The sequence below is a fragment of the Melanotaenia boesemani genome, chromosome 11 (genome assembly GCF_017639745.1).
Source record: "Melanotaenia boesemani isolate fMelBoe1 chromosome 11, fMelBoe1.pri, whole genome shotgun sequence".
In the NCBI taxonomy this organism is placed as follows: Eukaryota; Metazoa; Chordata; class Actinopteri; order Atheriniformes; family Melanotaeniidae; genus Melanotaenia; species Melanotaenia boesemani.
Genome location: NC_055692.1, coordinates 16,696,056 through 16,719,215, shown reverse-complemented (window position 1 = coordinate 16,719,215; position 23,160 = coordinate 16,696,056). Strand labels below are relative to the sequence as shown.

Below are 23,160 nucleotides of genomic sequence, written 5' to 3'. Positions count from 1 at the left end.
CATTAAAACAGTGAGGCGTCAGTCCACTTGCATCTTTGCAAAATGTGAAGCTGCAAACGTGTAATAAGGTGTGAAACACAAGCATTCTTATTAAAACAAAGAAGTATTGATTGGACTCCTCAAATTCTGAAGATCGTGTGTAAAATCCTGCACAACAGTTTCTTTCTTTTTCATAACCCTGCTTTCTGCTGCACCAGTTGGCCACCTGACCCACCCAGACTATCATTTGACTGTGAAAATGGGCATGCGAAATAAAGATAAAGAGGCTGTGAGGATAATATTCATTTTAGCAACGAGGCCAGCCAATAGGAAACCCCTCTACCATCAGATCCTTACTATAAAATGATGAAGCATCAGCCAGTGAGTCACCTGAAGAGATCCACATCCAGAAGAACCATGATGAAGCTTTGCTGTGTTCTTATCTTGTTTCTTGCTGGTAAGTTGATTTTTTTCCTCTCCAGTTATATTGAGATGTTTCATTAGAAGAGGTTATTTAGATGTAAATGTAAACTTCAGCTACATTCTTATTGCTTCGGACCTGTGAAGGGGCTGTGTGGTTAGGGTTCAGATAGTGTGTTTGTTCTCTCCAGGTTCTCTGGCTTCCTCCCACCGTCCAAAGACATAAATCTTACGTTAATTAGTCACTTTAAATTCTCCTTAGGAGAGGGAGTAGTTGTTTGTCTCCCTGTGATGGACTGGTGACCTGTCCAGGGTGTACCCTGCCTCTCGCCTGCTAATAGCTGGGATAGACCCCAGCTTCCCTTTGACCCTGAATTGAAATAAGCAGCATGGAAAATGAACTGACCTGTGAAGGCTTTTTGAGTCTTCCATCATCTTACATGGTGTCTGCTGTTCTTCTTCCATGTGCCAGGCACTGCATCAGGAAATATTGAGAAAAGGATTGTTGGGAGTACATCTTGTGGCAAGGAGAGGCAGTACCATGTCAAGATAGAGTCTGTTCAGGGAGGAAGGTCCTGTGGAGGAGCTCTGCTCAACACCCTCTGGGTCATCACTGCTTCTCACTGTGCCGAACAGTAAGACACTGTCACATCATCATCTTCTTCACCTGTCTAAATGATAAACATGAGTTCAGTTTGGTTTGGATATTGGAAAATAATAAATAATCCTATTAATTACCTAATGCCCAAAATGTAGACACCCTTTAAAGAAAAATAGCTGAAACTCTTTGATATGAAACAGACTTTAATTGTTTTGCATGTTCTTATTTTCCAGGAAAGTGAAAGTGAAGATTGGCGTAAACAATGATGTGTCAGTTTTTACGAAATTAGCATCTTTCATTAAAGGATCCTCCAAAAAGCTTGAGCAAGTCATTACTACCGAGAAACAATTTACCTTTAAAAACGAGGATGGGAAGCCTCATGACATCATGCTCATAAAACTGAATGAGGGTGTGTCTGCTCAACTTCCCACCATCCGCCTTCCTTCAGGAGAGTGTAAAAGACCAGAATTGAAAAAGGATGTTAGAATTGGAGGCATGGGACCAAAGACAGCAGGTGGGAATGAGTATTACACAAACAACTACACTATTTATTTAGTTTTTAAAATAGAAGTCACATTTCTAATCTTTTAAATCCTCAGGGGCAAAACCTGAGAGCCAGGTGAGGTGTGCTACAACACAAATGTTTGAATGTGGTGAGAATGATAAACCGAGTGTTAAGTACCACAGCGACGAAACGACCACCATGTGTGCCTTTAAGGCTGGTGTGGGGACCTGCTTTGTGAGCGATCTTTTATTTTTTCTTTATCCATATTGTTCTCTTTATTTTTATCTAATCTGATACATAAAACATACACGTCTGATCTCTGTCCTGCAGGGCGATGGAGGCTCCGCTGTGGAGTACGAAGGCTTTTTACATGGAATTACTATTAGTGATCCTACGGATACGTGTGCACACCACATAGTAATGCTGGATATCTGTTTCTACATGAAGTGGATTGAAGAAACTATGCACAAATAAAAGCTTAACCACACAAGTCATGATTAATAATCATAATCTCCTGTCAAAATAGTTTGTTTCACTTAAATGAAACAGAAAATATTAAATTCTACTAAAATGCATGTAAGATCACTGTGCTATCTTGTGATTTTTAGAGAAAATAAATAACTTTGTCCAAATTCTTATTTGCATTAATAAAAATAGTTCATGTGTTATCTGTTATCAGATGTATTATAGTAGAATATCAGAGATGTCATTTTCATAACTGTGTAAACACATTCAAATTCTAGTTGTATTTGAACTTTCTTTCAGGTTTTGAATACTGAGAAGCTGATGTCTGCTTCACTCACTGATGCCATGCAATACTCACCTGAGTCCCATATTTCAAGTTACAACATGCTAAGAACTATTTCAGACTAAATATCACCAAGACAATTACACATAAAGTGAGGTTTTATATTATTTAATGATACGCACCCATCATCATTACAGCATTCTTGTCAAGCCTTCACAAGACTGTTCTGGTGTCAGCTTCCATCTGCTACTTCTTAACACAATCACACTTTGTCTTGTCTAAGACTCACACACACACACAAACTTTCACAGATGCATTTGTAGATACTGTTTCTTATGTAGGTCCAGTTGTGAGTTCTCTGGTCTGGTTTCTCATACATCTCATTCAGGTGGGAAAAAACTAAACAAAATAAAATGATCGGACACTCATTTCATGACATTACAGTTGGGCTTATCACACACTTGTTTAGATGTGGACAGAGTCGGGGTCACTGCACACTTAATCCAGGGTAAGGAGGAGAGTGCCACTGTGTGGAGTAGGAAGGAATCAAATGATCTTGACAATAGGGAAGTACTTGTGAGCTGAGAAGTCAAACTCTGGGAGCACCTGAGGATGAGGGACAAAATGGTGTTTACTTAATCATAATATTTACAGTACTGAACAGTTCTTACATCAGTCACAATACTAAAATAAGCAGATTAAATTGCAAGGTAATTTAAACACCAACATATACACATTAAGCACTTTTTACAATATTAATCACTCACTTACTTTTTTCCCAACTAATATCCAAACATAATAATTTGAATTATAATAATTTGGGAAAACCTAAACTAAATAAAGCCTAAAGCAAACAGAAAAAAATAAAAAATACATTTAATGTGTTTATTGTGTTACCTTGGTTTCCTTTTTGTGTCCTCCAGCCAGGAGCTTCATAACTACAATGTTGGGTTTGGCCACCTTCAATATGCGGTTTACCTATTATTAGTAATGAAATGAATAATTATTAATAATTAATAATAAAGGAAAACCTGCAGCAGAAGCATATTTTAGTCTAAAAATGGGCTCAGATTTATTAGGTTGCTCATTTTCTGCCCTGCTATCAAATTAAAGTTGCACATGGTAAAAAAACAGACATTAAGAGGTTAGAAGTAATTCCAGGACTTGAATAACAGATCTTTAATCATATTCTGACATCAAGACATCAGCTGTTTTATTGACCATTATTTTTCTTCATTTAAGTTGTTCTGGAACTAAACTTGTACTCATGAAATCATGAATTGGTACACATGGCTATGCATAAGTTTGTTCTGTAAAAGAAAGCAACAGTTTCTCTTCCTGACCTCAGGGTCTGGGCTTGGCACATTTTCTAGGATGAGCTTGGCCTGTTGAAAGTGTTTGCTAGCTGCCAGGTAGAGGTCTGCAGAGCCAGGTGGAGGGTTGTACTTCTTCAGGTCTGACATTTCCTGCAACATGAAAGAATAGGAGCAAAATCAGATGGGACAAAATTAGAAAAGAAAAACAGAAAACAGGAAAGGTTGTCTAGATGAATTCCGACTTAAAAAACATGAACAATACCTTAAATTGGATGTAATGCACAGGTGGGGGGGTGACCACGCTGTTGAAGGGGGCAAAACGATGCTCATAGCGAACTTGCTCGCTGTCCAGTTCAAACTGAGGCTTGTGTACTTTACCATCCATGTCCAAAGCTACCATTGTCTGCAAGGACACAGAGGCAGGAGGACTTATTATACCATTTAGTCTATTTAAAAAAAGATTTTATTTATTTATTTTTAAATACCTTGTACATGCCAGCACACATATTCTGGTATGCTTGACTCATGGTAATCTCTTTGCTGAGTGGACGAACTGCAAAATAATCCCAAATAGTATCAGTCAGCTCATTTGTATATTGTGGTTGCTCCAAGAATTTCAGACACAGATTATGCACACACACACAAAAATAAAATCACCTTTTTTCTTCTTCTTGGCTTTTTTGCTGCTGCGTCCTTTTAGCTGCTCCTCTAGAATGCGCTCTTCTGCCATCTGAGAGGAGTCAGCTCTACTTAGAGTAGACATCAACCATGCATAAAGGAACTCAGACAGGTACCTACAAAACACATACATTAACCAGTTAAGGCCTTACCCAAGTAAAATTGGTAAGAAAAGTCCAATTTTTAAAATATGAGGTCTTTGATGAGGGGGGGATCTACCATTTATTACCATGTCATAGTTTAAAAATATTATAATACGGTTTTCTGCTTCTGGGTATCTATTAGGGGACAAAAGACGAGTATCAGATTGTGTTCAACAGGATTTTGAGCAAAGTTTATACCATAAACTGAAACAAAATGTCTCAGAAACTGTATGTGACAAATATGTCACACAAGGCTCTTATGGGTTAATTTAGAAATGAGCTAAAGTATACCAGTGAAAGCTGTAGAGAATTTATATCACTCTAACTTTAAGTTCTGGCGTGCTACAGAGCCTCCGACAGCTACCGGATGTAAACAAACATATGAGCTCTTACCAGTAGATGTAATAGTATTCATGCATGCTGTAAAGCTCCAGTTCAAAACCGCTCAGCAGATATTGGATCATGATCCTCAGGTTATGGTAGAGGATCCAGGTGCCAAGACAGGCTAGGTGTTGTCGCTGAGGCTCAAGTTTCATCAGTAAGCTGTGCAGAGCTGCATCCACTTTCTCAGCCTGCAGAGCACACAAAAAGCCTTCAGCAGATGGTTTGCAAATGATAAACTCACAACTACCATGTATGAGTGAGTGTGAGCCACGTGAAAGAGATAACGTGCAATGAATTAAATAATGTGTAACTAAAACATTTCAATCTGGTCTTCAGTGATTTGTGGTAAAAATAGCAGAAATGGGCTGAAAAGAAAAAAATAAGCGAAGGAAACAACAGCAGCAGCTCACTTCATCCTGCAGTGTAGCAAACTCCTCGAGAATGTGCCCCAGCTTGTCTCTCTGTCGAGCTCGGTTGTGTCCATGGATCTGGATGAGGCTGCAGAAAGGCTGCATGCACACATAGGAACACAGTTTCCTGCATTTAGTTTAACTGCAATAAGAGCTGGAGATATGTCATAAAATTTTCCCTCTAACTACAAAAAAACTTGATTAAAAAATTGTGATTAAAATATATGTACATTTTTTTACAGTTAAGATATGCATTTAAAGTAAACAGCTGAGAGCCACCTCTTGCTGAAGTCAAAGCAATCCCAGAGTACACTGAACAATAGTGTAGCACTGAATACACAGAATTTAAACAGTAAATATACCCTGGAGCAGTGTGTAACAAAGGAGTCAATGTAGTCCTTGGCCTGATGGTTGTTGAACAGACAACACCTGGAAAGAAAACAAAAACAGACCAAAAAATGTATCCAAAACTGTTACAGTAACTAGCAGCAAACTAAAAAAAGAAGCATTTTCTAACAAATCCAGTTAAAGCAGAACTGAAAGCAGCCAACACAGAAAACAGACATTTATAGCTACACCTGGTGTCCGAGCCGACTGGAACAGGCGCATCAGAGAGCCCCGTCATTACAGCACACTGTGTAGGCCTAATTAAAGAATTACTAATTATCACTTATTGTATCTGTGTTGTACAGTGTTATTGCTGTTATTGTTATTATTCTGCAGCATTGTTTCTGTTAGTGATGGTATGTACTATGACCTTAGGACTGACTAAAACTCCACTAATAAAATACATTAAATGTGCTTTCCTTGTTAACTTTTCTTTCTATCGGAACATTACCTGGACAGATGTATATTTGCACTACTATTCTTAATTTTTCAGTTAATTTATAAAGATAGAAAGCATTTTTTTAGAGTAACTGTGTTAGTTTTGTAACTGTGTCACACAAAAGACTGTGTTAGTCATGTCAGATAAACTGACTTCTTACTACAGGCTCCAAACTTGCTGCATGCATCAGTTACCAGCTGTTATTTTTGTTGGATTAACAGGCAGCCTGTGTCTCACTGCAGTGGGGTTAAAGTGATCATATGACTTCTACACACACAATAAACATTTAAACCCATCCTAAATGTCAGTAGGGGAATTCATAAGGGAAAGTATATACTATGCAAGACTCTTTAGTATTTCAGCTGCTGGTCATGGATGAAAACTAATCTGGAGCTTGAAATTTATTTAAATAAAATTTAGCCAGGAAATGTTCTACAAAAAAAAAAAAAAAACTCCACTAAAAATATTATTAGCTATGTTTTGAAACAGCTATATGTGAAACAGACCCAATAAGCTTAGCCAAGCTTAATATAATACCTGAAATCCGTCACTAACTAAAATAACCTTGTTTGAATATTTAACTAGAAGCACTTATAGCGCACAGACCTCTGCCAAGCTATAGGATCCGTACCCCCTATATTTTGAACCTTCTGGCTCATCACATCCAGAATATCAACATGATCCGAGTCAACCAATGTTGGATTATAACATCTACCATGATGCCATCTAGTAATTTTTTGCCAATGATTCTAGGCATTATTTGATGAGTTAGGGTTCATTTTGCCATTACAGCTTCTATCTCCCAAGAGCAAATAAATGGTCATCTGGATCACCCCCAAATTCTAATTACATGTTCCTTTTTTTCCATTTCTGACATTTCCTGAAAAATTTAACCAAAATCTTGCCATAACTTTTTGAGTTATGTTGCTAACAGACAGACAGATAGGCAAACTCAAGCCACCAAAAAAAGAATAAAAAAAAAAATTAACAGAAGCAAAAGAATGAATGCAGAATAAGCCTTGGCTATGCTCCAACAAATGAACAATAGGACCAGGTTAGGAGGAGACATCCTTGACACGATGCTGAGGCACTATTTATCTGGAGCTGCAACTACAAGCTGGCCTGTTGTGGTGTTTAATAACATTTTGGATATCACTACACTGAATGCACGGGTCCTCTACCGGAGCTGCAGAGGCCAGAATGACTCGGTGTGCGTTCATTATTCAACTGTCAATGTGCAATACAATAAATCAATATCAGCTGACGTCCACGGCTCTGTTTCGTTACTTTAGCATTAAATGATGTTTTTTTGTTCTAATTGTTCCCCTTCAAATAATTGATAAAAAAAAATCCTACATGTTAATCAATTAATCATTTCTTGAAGCTTTGTTGACTTTTGAATGATAAAGATTCAAAAGGAAATAATTGGCCTCTGTAAATTCCACCTTTATTGCTTTTATGCTTCGTCAGCACGGTATCAAAATGACCCCCTTTGGCGGCTCTAGCGGGTATTGGAATGTTGGTGGTTCTAGTGTTTCCATTTCAAGGATTTTATTCTTTTTTTTTTTAATTTAATCAAAATCCGTCCTTTACTTTTTCAGTTATGTTGCTAATAGACAGAAAGACACAGACAGACAGACAGACAGACAGACAGACAGACAGCACCTCAGAAAACATAACCTCTGCTTTGGTGGAGGTAATTAATGTTAGACTTACTTATAAGAGAGGACAGGTGGGCTGACAAAGTATCTTAGTGCATCCTTAATCATGTCCTGCATGAGGTGAGTGCCAAAAACCTTCTTATTGTCAATTAGGAACGTTGTCTGAATTGAGAGAAAAAAAAAAAACATTTTCATTATTGAAATCTTAAAGGTTTCACATCACGAAAATTATTTAAGATTTCATAAGCAAACTAAGAACAACTACAGCAACTCTTCAGACAGATAAAAACCACACATGAATGTACCTGCAGAAGAGATCTGGAGAGCACACAGGGAGACTGCTCGCTGAATTCACAGAAGAAGTCCTTATAAAACCACAACATTCAAGTTAGTATCAGGGAGCCTTTATCAGTAACAAGATCCTGGAGATTGTATTTATACATGCGAAATATCATCAAATACATCATCACCCATGTTTTTTTACACCGTGGACATAAACATACTGAAACAGCTTCTGTCAGGTTACTAAGAAAGTTACAGTGATGTGTTTACCAGTATGCCATGCAGGTTTGTGGTGTTGATCACATCACACACAGTCTTGATGCGTTCTATAAGCTTGCTGAAGTAGGCCACCATGTCTTCCCTCTTAATGATCTTGGCGTATCGAGGAAAAGTGGGAGGCAGCAGTCTCTGGTTAACAAGAGGCTCAAAACCCATCATGATGGGGTGATCTGTAAAATTCATTAAGAAAAAAGCATACTGGATTGTAACAAGGTTGCCATGGTAATGATTAAACTGGATGGGTGTAACTGCATGCATAAAATGTATGCACAATGTCATGCATATGTGGCACTTTAAATGTCCTTTGATGATCATTTTTAAAAACAAATCCTGAGCCTGTAGACTGCTTTAGTTGTTGGGTTTAAACAAATCAAACCAAACTTTATTAATTAATTCATTTAACTGATCAATCTGGGAGCAAATGTCACAGCAGAATACAGTTCAAAGCAGTCTGGTATACAAGCTTGAAAACTTTCTGTGTCACGTCATTTAAAGCAGCAGAGATTTTATCTCTTATGTAGGTCTCAGCGTACACACACAGTTATCAGTAATTACTTAATTACATAATCAGCGGTGCCCACTGGGCTTTTACAAGATGATGTGGGTCTTATTATACTAAGAGTGAGACATCTCTGAATTTATGACAACAATCATATTTAGGTGCATATCATATGATCAGAACAGAAAGTATTTACTTCATATAAAACACATTAAAGAACAGAAAAAGTCAACCTTAATGTGATTTAAAAGTGTGTGTATTAGTGTGTGCTACCTCCTTTGGTGGTGTCATTTTGTGACTGGATGCCATGTTGAATACTGGAATGAATAGGTGATAGCAGGTCAGCTGCCTGAGCCACAAGCTTCTGGGCTTCACCTACTGAGCTGGTCTAATAAACATACAAGAAAAAGAAAAAAATCATTATTTCATATAAACATCTGCACTGAACATTAATATGATGTACAAATAAATGTAGAAAATAGGAAAAAAAACCACTATAGGTTTTATCAGACATAAGTAAAAATAAATGCTTTTTGTATTGTATACAGTGTACTTCCATGTCCTTCTAGCTGCAGGCTACTCCATTACAGTCTGTTACAAACTCATTTTAAATGTTTAGCATTAGAAATGTTTGCACAATTACAAAGAAATAAATCTGTGTGGTAGTCATTAACTTGTCATTTGTCTGCTGTTGTGTGTTTGTGCATTACCTCCTTCTTGGTGAAGGCAATCAGAGCAGTCAGTAGAAGGCGTGTGAATTTGATTCTGTTGAAAACTGCCAGGCACTGCTGGTGCTGGTCAAATAAAACATGGAACAACAATGCAGAGCTATTAATAAATATGTTCCTGACCTGGTCTTTTCACAAGGAACAAGAAATTATAAACAGATTTTTATTTTTAGTTTGACCACCCAGAAAGTCCAACTTGGGGACAGATTTTTTTTTTTTCCTTCCCTACTATAGTGAAACATCTGGAAATGTCAGAGTAACGTCTCTAAAGGTTATCCGAGTCCCACACTGATTGAAAAGATTTAGACATAACATGTAATGAATGAGAGGGAGGGCTTAGGGTTCAGTGTGGGACTCAAATGACTGATTTCTAAATAACTAAGCAAATCTGATTTATTACATGTAATTCTTGACTTCCATTTAGCCAGTATAAATATTTCTCCAACAACATGCCTTTAATAATGAAAATCCTCTAAAAATAAACCACAAAATGATGAATAATCATACTTACCTCCAGCTCAACCTCTGGGTTTCGCTGCTCACCCTGTCGGCTGCGTGTGCTCTAAGAGGGCAGGAGATAACCAATAACTAATGTGTATCAGAGCACCATTTATATCATCAGTATTAGAGTGAAAGTACAGTGGCAAATAGAAAATACCTTAACTTTCCTCTGTAACTCATCCTCCACATCTTTTAGCATACCTTATAAGATTAACACAAGACATAGAAAGAGAGGAATAAGAACAGCCATGTTTGTTCTTCTCAAATAAATGATTTAATCAGCACAGATATAAGTTGTCTACAGTAACTTAATAATTACAGAACTCCTACCGGTCACTCGCAGGTCTGTGACATTATTGGCCATCTTGAAACCATAGGTCATGGCTTGGAAATCCTCCTACAGAAAAGTGTTAGTTCAATAACTAATCAGACATTTAAATATATATTCTATATATTATTTTTAATGAATTTACCAAAACAGTGACTCGTTTGTATGTAAAATAATCTTCCAGCTATTTTTTTAAGCTTGATTTATTGTGTGACAATGCGACAATTTTCCCTTAGAGGCATTAACATGATCACATTCACACTAGTTGACACCTGGAAACTGCCAAATACAGCAACAGCTAGACCTGCTTGTCATCAAGCAGCTCCAGTGGAGCTCCATGGCACCACCATGGTGTTAATGGGGGGTGATAAGACTTTCTTTTTTTTTTAACTTTGCCAACCAGTTATTATCCTGATGGTCAGGGGTTTGAACTTGGGACATTTTCTAACCTTTAACCTAACCCTGAACAGCACAGTATGTGCCAGTTTTCACTATGGAAATAAAAACACACCGACAGAAGGTAGAAAATCGTTTACCTCTTCAAAAACAGCTGCCTTGTTAATTTTTTCTCGTGCAATATCACACACTTTCAGCATGCCCAGGGCAAAAGCTTTTAGAGCTGGCTCCTCAATAAGGTCTGGGTTATGGACATACAGGCAGGTGAAAACAGTCTGGGCCAATGAGTGACCCTCCAGCCATGTTATCTAGAAATACACACAGAAACACACAAGAGGCTTTGTGATATATAATATCAAAAAATAACAGCCTGGTATCTTGTACAAACTGGCTTCCTAAAGTGATGATCAGAAAACAGAAAACAGCTGAAGATTACAGTGTGTATAGAGAAAAATGTCAAATGCCATTTATGAATTTCGCTTTAAGGAAAAAACTGATTTAGCTCACAATATAGAAGAAGAAGAAGATTTTTTTATTTGTCATTATACACAGTGCAGAACACAGGTACAACGAAATTTGTTTCCAGTACAACCCGTCCAAGACTAGACAGCAACAACATGTAGACACAACAGGAACAGGCATACTGAGGCAGCAGCCACTTACAGCGCGCCTATGTATTAGAGTAGATATAGAAGGAAAAGATAACATATAATGTATCTTTCTAAATTCAATGTCAGAGCAGAACATATGTGATCAACAGCAATAACCTGACCAGTAGTCTAGAATAAAACACTTCATGTCTGTGTACTCATAAATATCTTTGTGCTCAGAAGAGATCACTTGCTGAAGAAAACCCAACTCACCAAACAGCAGAAACATGTGTCAATGATCCCAATTAGTTCAGGAAGACTGAGATCTTTAACTTTGATGGCACCTTCCTGGAATCCACATAACAGAGAAATACAAGGTACTGAGAACTATTCAGCTGATTGTGTCCGTCTGTCTGTCTGTATATTTAGATATAAAATCTAGAAAAACTGATGTCAGTACCTTAATAGCTTGCTCAAAATTGAGAACTTTCCTGTTGACCTGGTTTCCAATCATTCCAGCATCCATCTTAGGATCCATCATTTCTATAGCCGACATGGCCTCAAACAGGCCAAACCTGCAACACAACAGACAGCTTAGCGTCACAAATTCTGATGATGGAAAACTATTCGTGGAGTGTTAAAATAGATAAAGCAAATATAAATATTGCAAAATGTACATGTCCTACTTACAGTTTGTCATGAAGCAACTCTCCAAGATTCAACTCTGTGTAAATAAAGGATGAGAAAACAGGGTAAGGAGGGCTGTGTCAGTGTTCTCTATAACTGCACACATCAAGACTCATGCACACACTGAAGGACACAGCATTTACCTTTGCAAGCACCCTTGAACTCATGAGTAATATCAACCCAGTTTGCATTGTTCTTCATCTTTTCTGGGATGCCCAGCCCCCAGCCGGTGTCATCATCCTCAACTGTTGATTTCATCACCATGGCGACTATGAATGACAAATCAACGGGGGGGAAAAAATTACCAAAAAATAAACTTATTTTAGTGAGGAAAATAAAAAAAAGCTATGGTACAAACCGTTGTCGCTCTACCTGTAAGTAATGACATACAAACGTTTGGTCAAAATTTGTGTTACTGTGAACTGTAAAGAGAACAGAAGCATGATCAGATCTAAAAAAAAAAAAAAAAAAGATAAGAAAAAACGTATAGGTGAAGTTAAAATAAATATGCATGTTTTCTTTAAAGTTCTACATGAAAAAAAAGAGAAGGACATCATCCAAAAGTCCAATCAGGCACTTCATGCAGATTTCATGAAAACAAAGCAAACATCTCATGGGAATGTCCACGTAGTTTCTCATTCTTCCAAGTCATGCTGTAAGGGCTTAAATAAAGTTAATTGAACTTCTATTTAAAAAAATACTAATCCAATTAAAGGGGTAAAAAGCAGAAATTAATCATTTATAGATTCAAGGAATTAGATGGACTAGAAGGACTAGTGTGAAGGACTAGATGTGTAATCTCATCTAGAGTACACCATGACATCAAATATAAAAGAACTTTAAAGAAAGAATGTCAAAGAAGAGAAAAAAAGAAATTACAGTAAGAAATTTTTATTGTTTATTCATATAGCCATTTATTGTATTCCTTCATATTTGAAATGTTAAGTGATTGCACCTAGTTTGCAAACACCTTGGTAACTGATCAGTGGTGGGAAACCCTGGTCCTCGGGGTCCGCAGTCCTGCAAGTTTTCCATGGTTCCCTGCTTCAACACACCTGATTCAAATCAGTGACTCATTTATTTGAATCAGGTGTGTTGGAGCAGGGACACATGGAAAACGTGCTAGACGAGGGCCAAGGTTCCCAACCGCTGCTTTAACGTGTAAGACACCAAACACTGTCAAGTAATCTGTACACACAGATTTACATCAGCTAAAGGACCCAGTCATACCGCAGTCTTAACAGTGCTGTAACAACTTGGAGGAAATAACTTAAATGTCAAAAACATTCATAATGGTAACCGATAATTTTGTGCTTCTAACGCCTATGTTAATAACCACATTATAAATGTACTGTTCATAAAATTCCAAAGGTCCTAATAAATGAAAAATGGATGCAATGTAAGAAAATGTAACATGATGTTAGCTAGTTATAGTCATCGTTAAATTAGCTAGCTTGAGATATCGTATGCAAACAAGCTAAGCAAGTTAGCATCAGAGAGTCTTTGTCTTCGCACAAAGCGTCATTTTGTACATCAGTACAGTTTATTCTTTTTATCTTGATATTCAAAACACAAATACTGTTATTCGAAAGTATATACTGATTGCACATACCTTAATTTCCTGTAGTAACCATGTAGCTAGGAAAAATCCCTCAGGAGACAGTAAAAACTGGCGCATACATTTTACGTCACGAACCACCGTCAAAACAGGAACTGTAGTCCTGGTTCGAGGTGAAAATTGTAAAGTTCCAACCCCCAGGATAGCAGCTGATCGCAAAATCGCCCACTGACGATATAAAACCATGATCAAATATATTACAGATACAGTTAGCACTTAGCTTCACAATAAGTGCGCTTAAAACAAACCACAAAGATAGACATCTGTACTCTCGCGTTATTCCCTGACAGCCTCTTTGACAGGCAAATTTGTCTGCTCTCATCACAACATCATCAGTAGGGCGTTTCAAGCAACGATTAGAAACAGTGGCTGACTACTTTATCTTGGAATCGAGCAAGATTAAACGGGACAACAGTTCAGTTCATTTTTCGGGCAGGTTCGTAAATTAATATTTTTTTTGTGTTATAACAGTAGAGGTGTGTTTATTAGGCTAAACATCGCTGTATACTCTATAGTTAGCATTACTGTTAGCATATGTCCCGTTAGCTAGCCTGCTGGTGCAGACAGGGGGCTGTTAAAGAGTGACTTGTCCAGCAGGTGCAGTGGCCACTATGTCAAACTATTTTGCATCTTAAAAATAAAAATTACAAAAAAACACACAAAGGTCTAGTTTATCTTGCTAACAATAGCCCCGCAGGCTAGTGTAATGGCAGTAGTAATAAAGTTACAACTCTGAATGGTTATATCAGCCAATCTAGCAACCTTTATGTACAAGTCAACCTTGTTGGCATGTCATCTTTCCAACTTTTTAAAGAACGTATAGGCAGACCAAAGGCTACGTCTGTGGCCCAGACTTAGCCAAGCGTGATCTTCCATTATCCGGTCACCTGGCTAAACGTGTTTAGTACTAGAGAGGGCGATGAGCTGTTGCAGTCTTAATCTACAAGCTCTGGAAAAGCCTTACTGAACTCATTAACATTACGCATTGAAGGTCAAAATTTGGTTTTAACTGATCTAGACTTTCTAACATTTTTGTCCTCTTTATAATGGCTTAACCTTCCTCTTGTGTTAGGTTCGGCACCGACCCGTTTTTAGGTTTTAAATGAGTAAACAAACCAGATAAATATGTCTATTGCACAGAGGCTTTTTGACTTTGTCAGGAACCTCTATTTCATCAAATAAACAAATAAATAAATGAATGAAGCAACCAAACAAACAAACAAACAAACAAACAAAAAAAACTCTCTAAATTATAAAATGCTCTTATTGAAATAATAACCTTTGTGTTGTTAGGGTTTTGACCCAGTTGTAAAGATATGGGTTAGGGTTATAAATCAATAATTAGAGTCAAAACTGAAATCATAAGTGCACTGTCATCCATGCCAGTCTGCTCCTCTGCCAATCATTTGAGCTTTAGAGGAATCTCTTTTTGTGTTGTTTTCCTGTATACCTGCACAAAACAAAGCTAGGCATGTCTAGCATTCAGTATAGAATTGGTGACCTGCATAGTGCACATATGCAATTTGAAGTATGTATAAATACAAAGAACTTTTTCTGTGAGCCAAGTTCTGGATAATACTTTTGGTGAAAATAAGCAAAAGGTGATACAGATAAGTGGCATACTAACGAGGAAGACAATGTGGAGTGGAGTATCATCCAGAAGACACATCTGATGAGAAGGTTATTGTTAGAGAAGTTGTTAGCCCTGAAAGATTCAAATAATCCAAAGATGGTAAAAACTGTTAGAGGTCAGTACCTCATGATGCGCATGACAAATCACAAGGTTTGCCATTACAAGAGTAAGTGACAAGATGTGTTTTGAGCTATTTATGCCAATGTTGGTTGAAAAACTGAAGGAAAAAAAAAAAAATGGTGGAAAAACAAACCCGACACCTTTAGGCCTTTTTAAAGCAAGTGTATATGGGTCAAAACTGATCTGTAACACCATAGATGTTACTATAGTTAATAATATTAATAAGACCAAATAAATTAAACAAATTTATTTAAGATGTATTCTAATACCCCTCAGTTATAGTCAAGTAACACAACAACCTTCTGTTTATTTATATTATTTTCGTGAGGTTCATTTTAACATCTCTTTTATTGAAACCGAGGGGCATAGTGACAGTTAAATGTCCTGGAGACCCAAAGAAATTGGATGATGGATAATTCTTTTTTGTGTATTTTTCAATTGATTTAAGATACAGGTCAAAACTGATCCTTTAACATAAGAGATGATAACAGAAAACTAACACAAGAGGAAGGTTAAGTTGATTTTAACATGTCTGTCTTTTCATTTGTAGCACATCAGAATCTTTTTAGAAAATTCCCAGTTGGGAAGATAAAAGGAAAAACATTTATGTCAGCTAAACGTATCCCTGATTGTCTGTGCTCATCAACTGTCCGACCGTCTCTGTTAGGCTTGGAAGCTGTGAAAAGGGGCTTTTTTTGTGTAAAACCACTCATGGGGTACTGTTTCACTGATAGAAGCTCTGTCCTGGTACAGTTAACAGGACATGTCTGCAGCTGCAGTTCACGTTTACACTCTGAAGCCAGAAGTCTAAAAAATATACATGTATACAATAAAAATTACATAGTTTCTATGATAATTGTCATAGGAATGATAATAATTATCCAGGAAAACTTCACACTTTTAGAACCCTACTCTACATAGGTCAGTTTGCTACATGTCTGGCACATATTTATAGAACAGTACATTCAAAGCTGGGGACAGTTAAGCTTTATTGTCAGCTGGTTTGGGCATAGTTGCCTGGCTGGTCTCAACAAGAGTCCAGTGGGAATCCATTTGATACCCGGGTAAAGGTTAATCACGCTTGTTTCTAAATGATGCAGAATGTTTATACTTGTCCTCTTTCGTCAATGTCAGCTTTGTTTTCTTTCTCTTGCAGATGACATGACATTTTGATTTGGTAAAAATGAACAAACCCAAAATGGCCACAGAGAAAGGGTGAGTTGATGCAAACACACATAGATGCAGTCATATGTGTGTAGTTTTCTGTTCACATATTCTGTTTTTCTTGGTGAATATTTAAGTTAATGGTGCACCTGCATTGGTGCCTAAGAGCCCTGTGTGGAGATAGTTTCGTGGTCCTCCTAGGAGCCGCCGTGTGAATTTGTCAAGACTAAAAATAATCTTTATGTATCTGGCTCATGTTTATTAAGGTTCTACATCTGTTTTTCCTTTTCCCATTCTGGCATTACTTCCCAGGCTCATTCTTCTCCTTTTTGTCCTTTTTTTTTTTTTTCTGTCTCGAGTGCACATTTCATTTTCCCTCCATCTCACTCTCTCTTTATATGGACAAGAGATATTTTGCTCCACTGGATATAATCAGAGTTTTGATTCCCTCTCCAATGTTTGCCCTTGCTGTAACAACTGACCCTTAATCTCTTGTTTCCATCTGAGTGCCAGTAGGCTAATATTATTAGTAAAGGATGGGTCAGTACCCCGAAATAGTGAAGCACTAATGGATAGCCCTATTAGCTAGCCTTATTAAAATAATAAATAAATCTTAAAGGAAGATTTGAAACTTTTTAAATGTGGATTACCAATTTGTAAATTGTTTGGTACTTAGCATATGAGGTCATTTGAAAATGAGTGGATGTTTTTGTTCTCCAGTGTGAGTTCTTGCTTCTTTGTACCAGTTGTGTCACAAAACCAATCCATCCTTTTTAGAGCTGATTACAAGAACTGAGTACAAGCATTTTTTTTATTGTAGTGTTATGCTTATACTTATACTTAAGTAGTGTTATGCTGTTGTCATGCAGTATTCCTAAAGACAAATGTGTGTGTATTTCCAGTGTTCCCAGTAACTCCAGGGTGCTGATGCTCCTGGCCCAACTGGAGAGGATGAATGGGGAGGCCATGATGAGGGATGTTGAAATGGCAAGACAGGTTACGACAAAGATCCTTCATCTCATACAGACGCAGGGTGAGAGCATACTCTGGACATACATGCAAAATAACTTGTTATTGATACCATGTGAAATAATGGAAAAGATTCATCTTTTTTTTGTTTTTATAGCTGTTATTTTTAACTCCTGTCAGTGTGATATCTCAGAGGTCTTTGCCTTGAATTACAGTGATGGAAATAAGTGCTTTGACTGGTTCCTGGCATACATGCATAATACTGATGAAATGTAATACGTAATTTTTTCAGCTACTAATTATTCAAACTTGGCCTGTTTTTAAAGACTAGTCATATATTTGAACTTGTTCCCTACATGTCTTTCGTATCTTTCCATTATACCCTACCAGACACAAAACAAAGGGACAGAACGTCCATTATACATATAGCTACATAGGGTTCCCTTGTGGTGATGGAGACATTATTTGTGAGACGTTCAAAATTAAAAAATCGAGGCACATCGTCTAAGCATTTGTTTGTGATCACGGCTAGAATTAGGTTGTTATGCATCATGATCAAATACTTAACACACTAAGCTTTACACTCATTGTACAACAACATAAGTGCTTTCATTTTACTACCTAATGTGGAAAATAGCTTTGTCATTTGTATTTAGATACATATCCACTGAAAAACAACCATCATTACATTGAATGATTTTATGTGAACACACACATGTGTGTCTGATGAAACCCAGAAAAGTCCTGACATTTCCCTATACAGGAGATGAAAGATGAAAACATTGTAGCAGCGACTATTCCCTGAAGGCTGGATTTATGTTTCGTTTAGAATGACTCACAGAGACCCCTGTGTGTGTGTGTGTGTGGAGGGTGTGTAAATCAACAGTTTAGGACATTCTGGAAAGAACATCATGCTGGTTAGTTCTGCAGTTTGACAAGGTGTGGATGTCCATAGAACAGTGATGCATGATCACATGATAAAGAATCAAAGACACATAATTTTCCATGTGTGTCATAACAAGAAAAGTTTCTAAAGACCAAATATTAAAATTTCACTATAAGCTGCAAACCATACATAAGCCACAAGTGTGAATGTTAACACCATTAAGTTAAAGCTGAGCATGATATCCTTGGTTAAGTAAGTGACAAGTTTATTACATGCAACCTTTTAACTTTAACTTTTATTCTGTTTTATTTTTTAGTATTAGGTCTACAGGATAACACAGTAATTGCATAAGCATTCATGTCAGGCAGTGAGAAGGTTTTAACAGTTCTAAAAGATGATAAATTAACTATGTGATAATTTTATTCACTAGTAGTAGGTACGATAACACATTTCACTTTACATTATACAATGTATAACCGGGCATGTGACAGATAAAGCTTATCTTGTCTTATCTTGGTGAATATAGATTGTATAACATTCACCTGTCACATTTGAACAGATGCTGATGTGTAGTACTGTTGCAGCCAAGTTGATTAATCCATTAATAACCTGTTTAGTGCATTTACTTTGTAAGCAGAGATGGGTTGTCGTGGTAGAAGTCAAGGTGTGGATGGACGGATTCAGTCTCCAAGTCTCTGATTACTCTTTAACAGGACTGTTGAGAAGGCGATCTCACTGCTGCAGAAGACGGCATTGTGCCACATCACAGTGTCGAACAAAGTGAAACACGAGTGTGTCCCTGTTAGCAAGAAGCAGCTACTGTAAGTTTAGATTAGTAGAAGTATCACTTTCACATTGTTGTGGGGCTCCAACAGTCACTAAATGTATCTGTCAAACTGGCAAAATTAACTGACAGTTTGATAGTTGTGTAGGTCATTTATCATGTAAAAATGTTTAGTATTATCAGGTTACCACTTCTCAAATGTTAGGATTTCCTGGTATTCTCAGTTGGACAGCACTGGAAAAAGCTAATCTCTGTATTTTAAACTTGTGGATGCACAAAACAAGCAATCTGAAGACCTAATCTTGGGCTCTTGGAAGTTGTGACATGTACTTTTGAATCAAATATTGACATGTTAATAAAACATGGTAAGCAGGTGCTTTCAGACAGTACTTTTTCAAGACCCAGTTATGGGATTCATGTCTGGCTTTTAACAGAGGTCTATGTACGCTGTGGAGCTAGAGGTTTTCAGCTAGTGGGCTTTTCATTGTGATTTTTTTTTTGTAAATGAAGACAATTTTTATTCAGTCCAGCATAGCTGAATCCGTGTGTGAAGGTGTGAAATAATTTTGCTGAGTCATTGGTTTGCACCTGCTAGGATTCTTTAAATTCCCCTGAACTTTTTTTCCATCTCACCTTTCTGGAATTTCATCTTTACTCTTTGCATAATTTGGTGCATCTTTTCGCTTCAAAGTAGAGTTGTAGTTAATCCGTTTGACTGATGGGCACAGTGGAAAAGCTTCTGTCTGTAACTCTATCAATCATGATATACAGCTGTTCCCCTCTCATCTACTGCTTAGCTGTTTGTCAGAGCCTCGCCTGCAGCCTCAACTTGAAATGTGTATGAGTATGACGTTGGCTTGAGGAAAATGTGGGGGGGGGCGGGGGGTCTGTGACCCTGTTCACAGTAACTATACACTCCAGGAGGGACTTTGCTGTACACTTGTCTCAAGTTCAGAGTCTTAGGGGCTTATGGGGCAGTAAAGAGATACCTTAAAAAAGAACAAGGGAAAGCCAGGATCTGTAAATGGAGTAGAGCCATATCTGTTAAAAGATATCCCAAAAAAAATGTGAGTTGGTTTGATGAAGAATGGATTCAGCCTTTAAAGAAAAGGCATGTTTCTGTTTTGTATTTATGCCAAAAAAATTGGTATCTTGGCTAATATAAGTGCAGAGTTGACAGTGTTTTATCTGGGCAGTCTGCAGTTGAGTTTTGGAAGCATGTAAGGGGAGGTGCTTATTACCAAGTAGAGTGTGTGGGCATATGGTAAAAGAGTAGGGGGATTGGGTTGACCAGTTGAAGAGATTACTTCTTGCCTTAGAGGGATAGGAACATACCAGTGAAGCTATAAAAGTGATTTACCTTTTGGCAGCATATACTGTAGTGTCCAACTCTGAAGTGTTTTGATTTACTGGAGACCTTAAGTTTTTAGCTTGCAGTGGAAGTTAACCTGGCATTTTGGAGAATAGGAAAAACTTTCATTGAAAGCATCGGCCAATTTTGAGATCTTTTGTTTTGAAATGGAGTATCGCTACACCAGGACATACTATCATTCTGTGGCCTCCTCAGACCCACCAGGTAGGGTCCACAATGGCAAAATATGCTAGAAAATGACTTGACTAGAGATAGATGATGTCTCACTTGTCAGTCTTTAAATCCTCCAAAGAATAAGATTGTCACAACTAAATTGCAATCATTATGTATGCTTGCAATTTAGTGGCCGCTTCAGTTTCAAATATTTTAGATATTTGACTTTGGTCGGGTCAAGTGAAAGTGAGAAGTTAAAACAAACACTGTGACTTCTGCAGCCTCTGCAGCTCATCCGATATGAGCCTTAACTTCTAAACTACAGTCACTATACAAGTCAAAAACAATGATGGATTTTGAGGTAAGTTGAAAAGCAACAGATTAATGTGTAGGTATTAAGGTTTAGCTCTTATTAGACAATACATTTTGAAACACCCACATACAGCAATTACTTTTTAGGTGTTGAAATGTCAATTTGCTTTGAAGAGCTTTAAAAAGTCTGGCATGACAAAAATGCTTTAGGAGGTTACTGATCTCCAGTGCACTGAAGTGTGTGCATACATGTTTGTTTCCACATTCTCATATATGCATATTTGTGTGTGTGTGTGTATGTGTCTGGTTAGACGGAGCACACATCACTTGCGTCTGTCTATAATTTAACGCTGGCATAATTTTGGGTGAGAGATCACAAGTCATGAGAGCTGCTTACTCGACACATATCATCCCCATATACACCTGCTAATGACGCAGTGCATGTAGTGCCAACACACAAACTGCCCAGCCATGGAAGTATGAACACCATCATGCAATTTAATCCCCTATTTATTTGGATTTTTAATTTGAAGTCTATATTTCTAGCACAGAATGCTGACCTGCAAGAAATAAAAGAAGTGCTGAACTGATGTTTTCTTTTAATGCCATCTTTAATAAGTGCATTCTCTTTATTTAAGTCATAATTCTTTGTATTTTCACTCATCTCAAAATGTTAATGTTGGTTTTCAAAAGTCATCTTTTAAAATGCTAACCTCACAGACTTCCGTATTAGGTCTGGTCCCTTTATTTGTGTTTGGAGAGAACTGTTACTGTGCTGTATTAAAGTTATTTTACACACCAAGCGTAGGGTTTAAAGGTTAGGGGGTTGATGGATAAAGTCGGCAGCAAATGCAATGGAAATTATTCGAAGACCTCATAACCTTTTTTTCACATGTTGAGTGGATTCCCTTGGAAGATAAAGCTTAAGCTAATGTGTGCAGTAGCTAATGCAATAATAAAGTGTACATTAAAGGTTAAACATATGAGATCCTGAACATTAATAGCAGCAAACAACTCTCTGCTATGTAAAGATACAATGGATTAATGCTGTCCTTACCAGAGAATGAGTCACTCTCCCTCTTTGTCTGTTGTAATCTGAGCCTCTCTGAGTTCTATGTTGTGGCAACCTGTATGGCAGCAGTGCATGTTTTTGTATGCGAGTCCTTCCCTCAAAGTTAGAAGTGTTTAGCCTTCAGTCACATTCCAGACTTACTCCCTCAAAAAATAGTTATGTTCCCCATAAAATACCCACCCAACAAAAGGGATAGGACTAAAATTAATATTATAAACTATTTAAAGACTCCCTGTTTGGTGCTTTCTCCTAACTTCTGTTGACATATATTGATTTCTGGCAGTTTCACAGCAATGATTTTCATATTTTCTAATATAATGAAAGTGACAGAACTACCTGCTGGGCCGAACAGCATTCTCCTCAGCTGTTTCTCCCCAAATGTGTTCATGTCTGCCTTCACATTTCAAATCAGCTTTACTTTGTTTCAGAGAAGAGCGGGAAAGAGGTCATGTCCAAAGGTTCCAGTGGAATGGAGGTCATCTTGGCTTCACTGGAGGTCAGCTGATGCAACTCTCACGAGAAATATTTTTTTAAGTTATGGCAACAAAGGGATGAAGTTGCATTGAAAAAATGTTACACTTTTTCTCACTCATGCAGAATCAGTCAACTCAGTAATGAAGCTTGTTGAAGACTCTGCATCCTGAGATGCATTACTTTCAGAAAGAAAATGCTTTTTACTTACTGAATTGCTCCCATAAACCAGAATCTTTTTAGATATTTGAGAAATGCATTATTATCCTTTTTTTAAATTTATTTTATTTGATCATGTTATATGTCTTTAACAGAGCTCCAGGGATGTCCAGACTTCCCTCAACATATTGTATATCCTTATTGAGCTTCTGACTGTGGGTGAGTAGACCTTGATATATACTAATACATTTATGCAAATATTTTATATGTAATCAACGAATGCAAATTGAAAATCAAGCCTGATAACATCCTGATAACGTCTTTGAAGCCATTAAAAGTTAGTAGAAAAAGTGGCATATATGCTTTGTGTTTCTAATAAAATGCTCAAATGATTTAAAATGAATATTTTTAGCTGGAAATTATGCTGTCATTGTTTTTCCAAGTGGATTTAACAAAGCCCTGAATTAGTTTTCATCACCATTAGTG

At 37.2% G+C, this 23,160-nt stretch overlaps 3 protein-coding genes across 7 annotated transcripts in view; 2 read left to right on the top strand and 1 right to left on the bottom strand.

Annotated features, from left to right (window-relative positions):
• Positions 1–302: 302 nt before the first annotated feature.
• On the top strand, positions 303–2,164 carry LOC121649268 (trypsin-like). The gene is made up of 5 exons (XM_041999960.1): positions 303–436; positions 872–1,034; positions 1,234–1,514; positions 1,600–1,739; positions 1,836–2,164. Exons 1-5 carry the CDS (start codon positions 343–345, stop codon positions 1,977–1,979), a joined length of 822 nt encoding a protein of 273 aa, XP_041855894.1. The 5' UTR covers positions 303–342; the 3' UTR covers positions 1,980–2,164.
• Positions 2,165–2,405: 241 nt separating this feature from the next.
• On the bottom strand, positions 2,406–14,689 carry naa35 (N-alpha-acetyltransferase 35, NatC auxiliary subunit). Of its 3 annotated transcripts, none has more exons than XM_041999953.1 (23): positions 14,342–14,689; positions 12,105–12,230; positions 11,965–11,998; positions 11,735–11,849; positions 11,548–11,622; positions 10,825–10,992; positions 10,291–10,357; positions 10,118–10,161; positions 9,971–10,021; positions 9,442–9,525; positions 9,005–9,119; positions 8,224–8,402; positions 7,977–8,036; positions 7,727–7,833; positions 5,547–5,613; positions 5,185–5,283; positions 4,784–4,962; positions 4,227–4,363; positions 4,055–4,122; positions 3,832–3,972; positions 3,597–3,719; positions 3,151–3,231; positions 2,406–2,859 (listed from the first exon to the last, which is right to left on the bottom strand). In XM_041999953.1, the coding sequence occupies exons 2-23, from the start codon at positions 12,223–12,225 to the stop codon at positions 2,800–2,802; spliced, it is 2,175 nt and encodes a 724-aa protein (XP_041855887.1). In that variant the 5' UTR covers positions 12,226–12,230; positions 14,342–14,689; the 3' UTR covers positions 2,406–2,799. The 3 variants fall into 3 exon arrangements, with proteins under 3 accessions (XP_041855887.1, XP_041855886.1, XP_041855889.1); XM_041999952.1 differs by lacking the exon at positions 14,342–14,689 and adding an exon at positions 13,574–13,657; XM_041999955.1 differs by lacking the exon at positions 14,342–14,689 and adding an exon at positions 12,932–12,953.
• Positions 13,733–23,160, top strand: part of agtpbp1 (ATP/GTP binding carboxypeptidase 1) — a 27,960-nt gene continuing 18,532 nt past the window's right edge. For 2 of the 3 annotated variants that reach the window (XM_041999950.1, XM_041999949.1), the window contains exons 1-5: positions 13,733–14,015; positions 16,489–16,547; positions 17,399–17,529; positions 22,473–22,540; positions 22,830–22,893. In XM_041999950.1, coding sequence (XP_041855884.1) covers positions 16,516–16,547; positions 17,399–17,529; positions 22,473–22,540; positions 22,830–22,893 — 295 coding nt within the window. In that variant the 5' untranslated portion in view covers positions 13,733–14,015; positions 16,489–16,515. Of the gene's footprint in view, positions 14,016–16,488; positions 16,548–17,398; positions 17,530–20,570; positions 20,712–22,472; positions 22,541–22,829; positions 22,894–23,160 lie in introns of those variants that run through there. The other variant, XM_041999951.1, reaches the window with a different exon arrangement.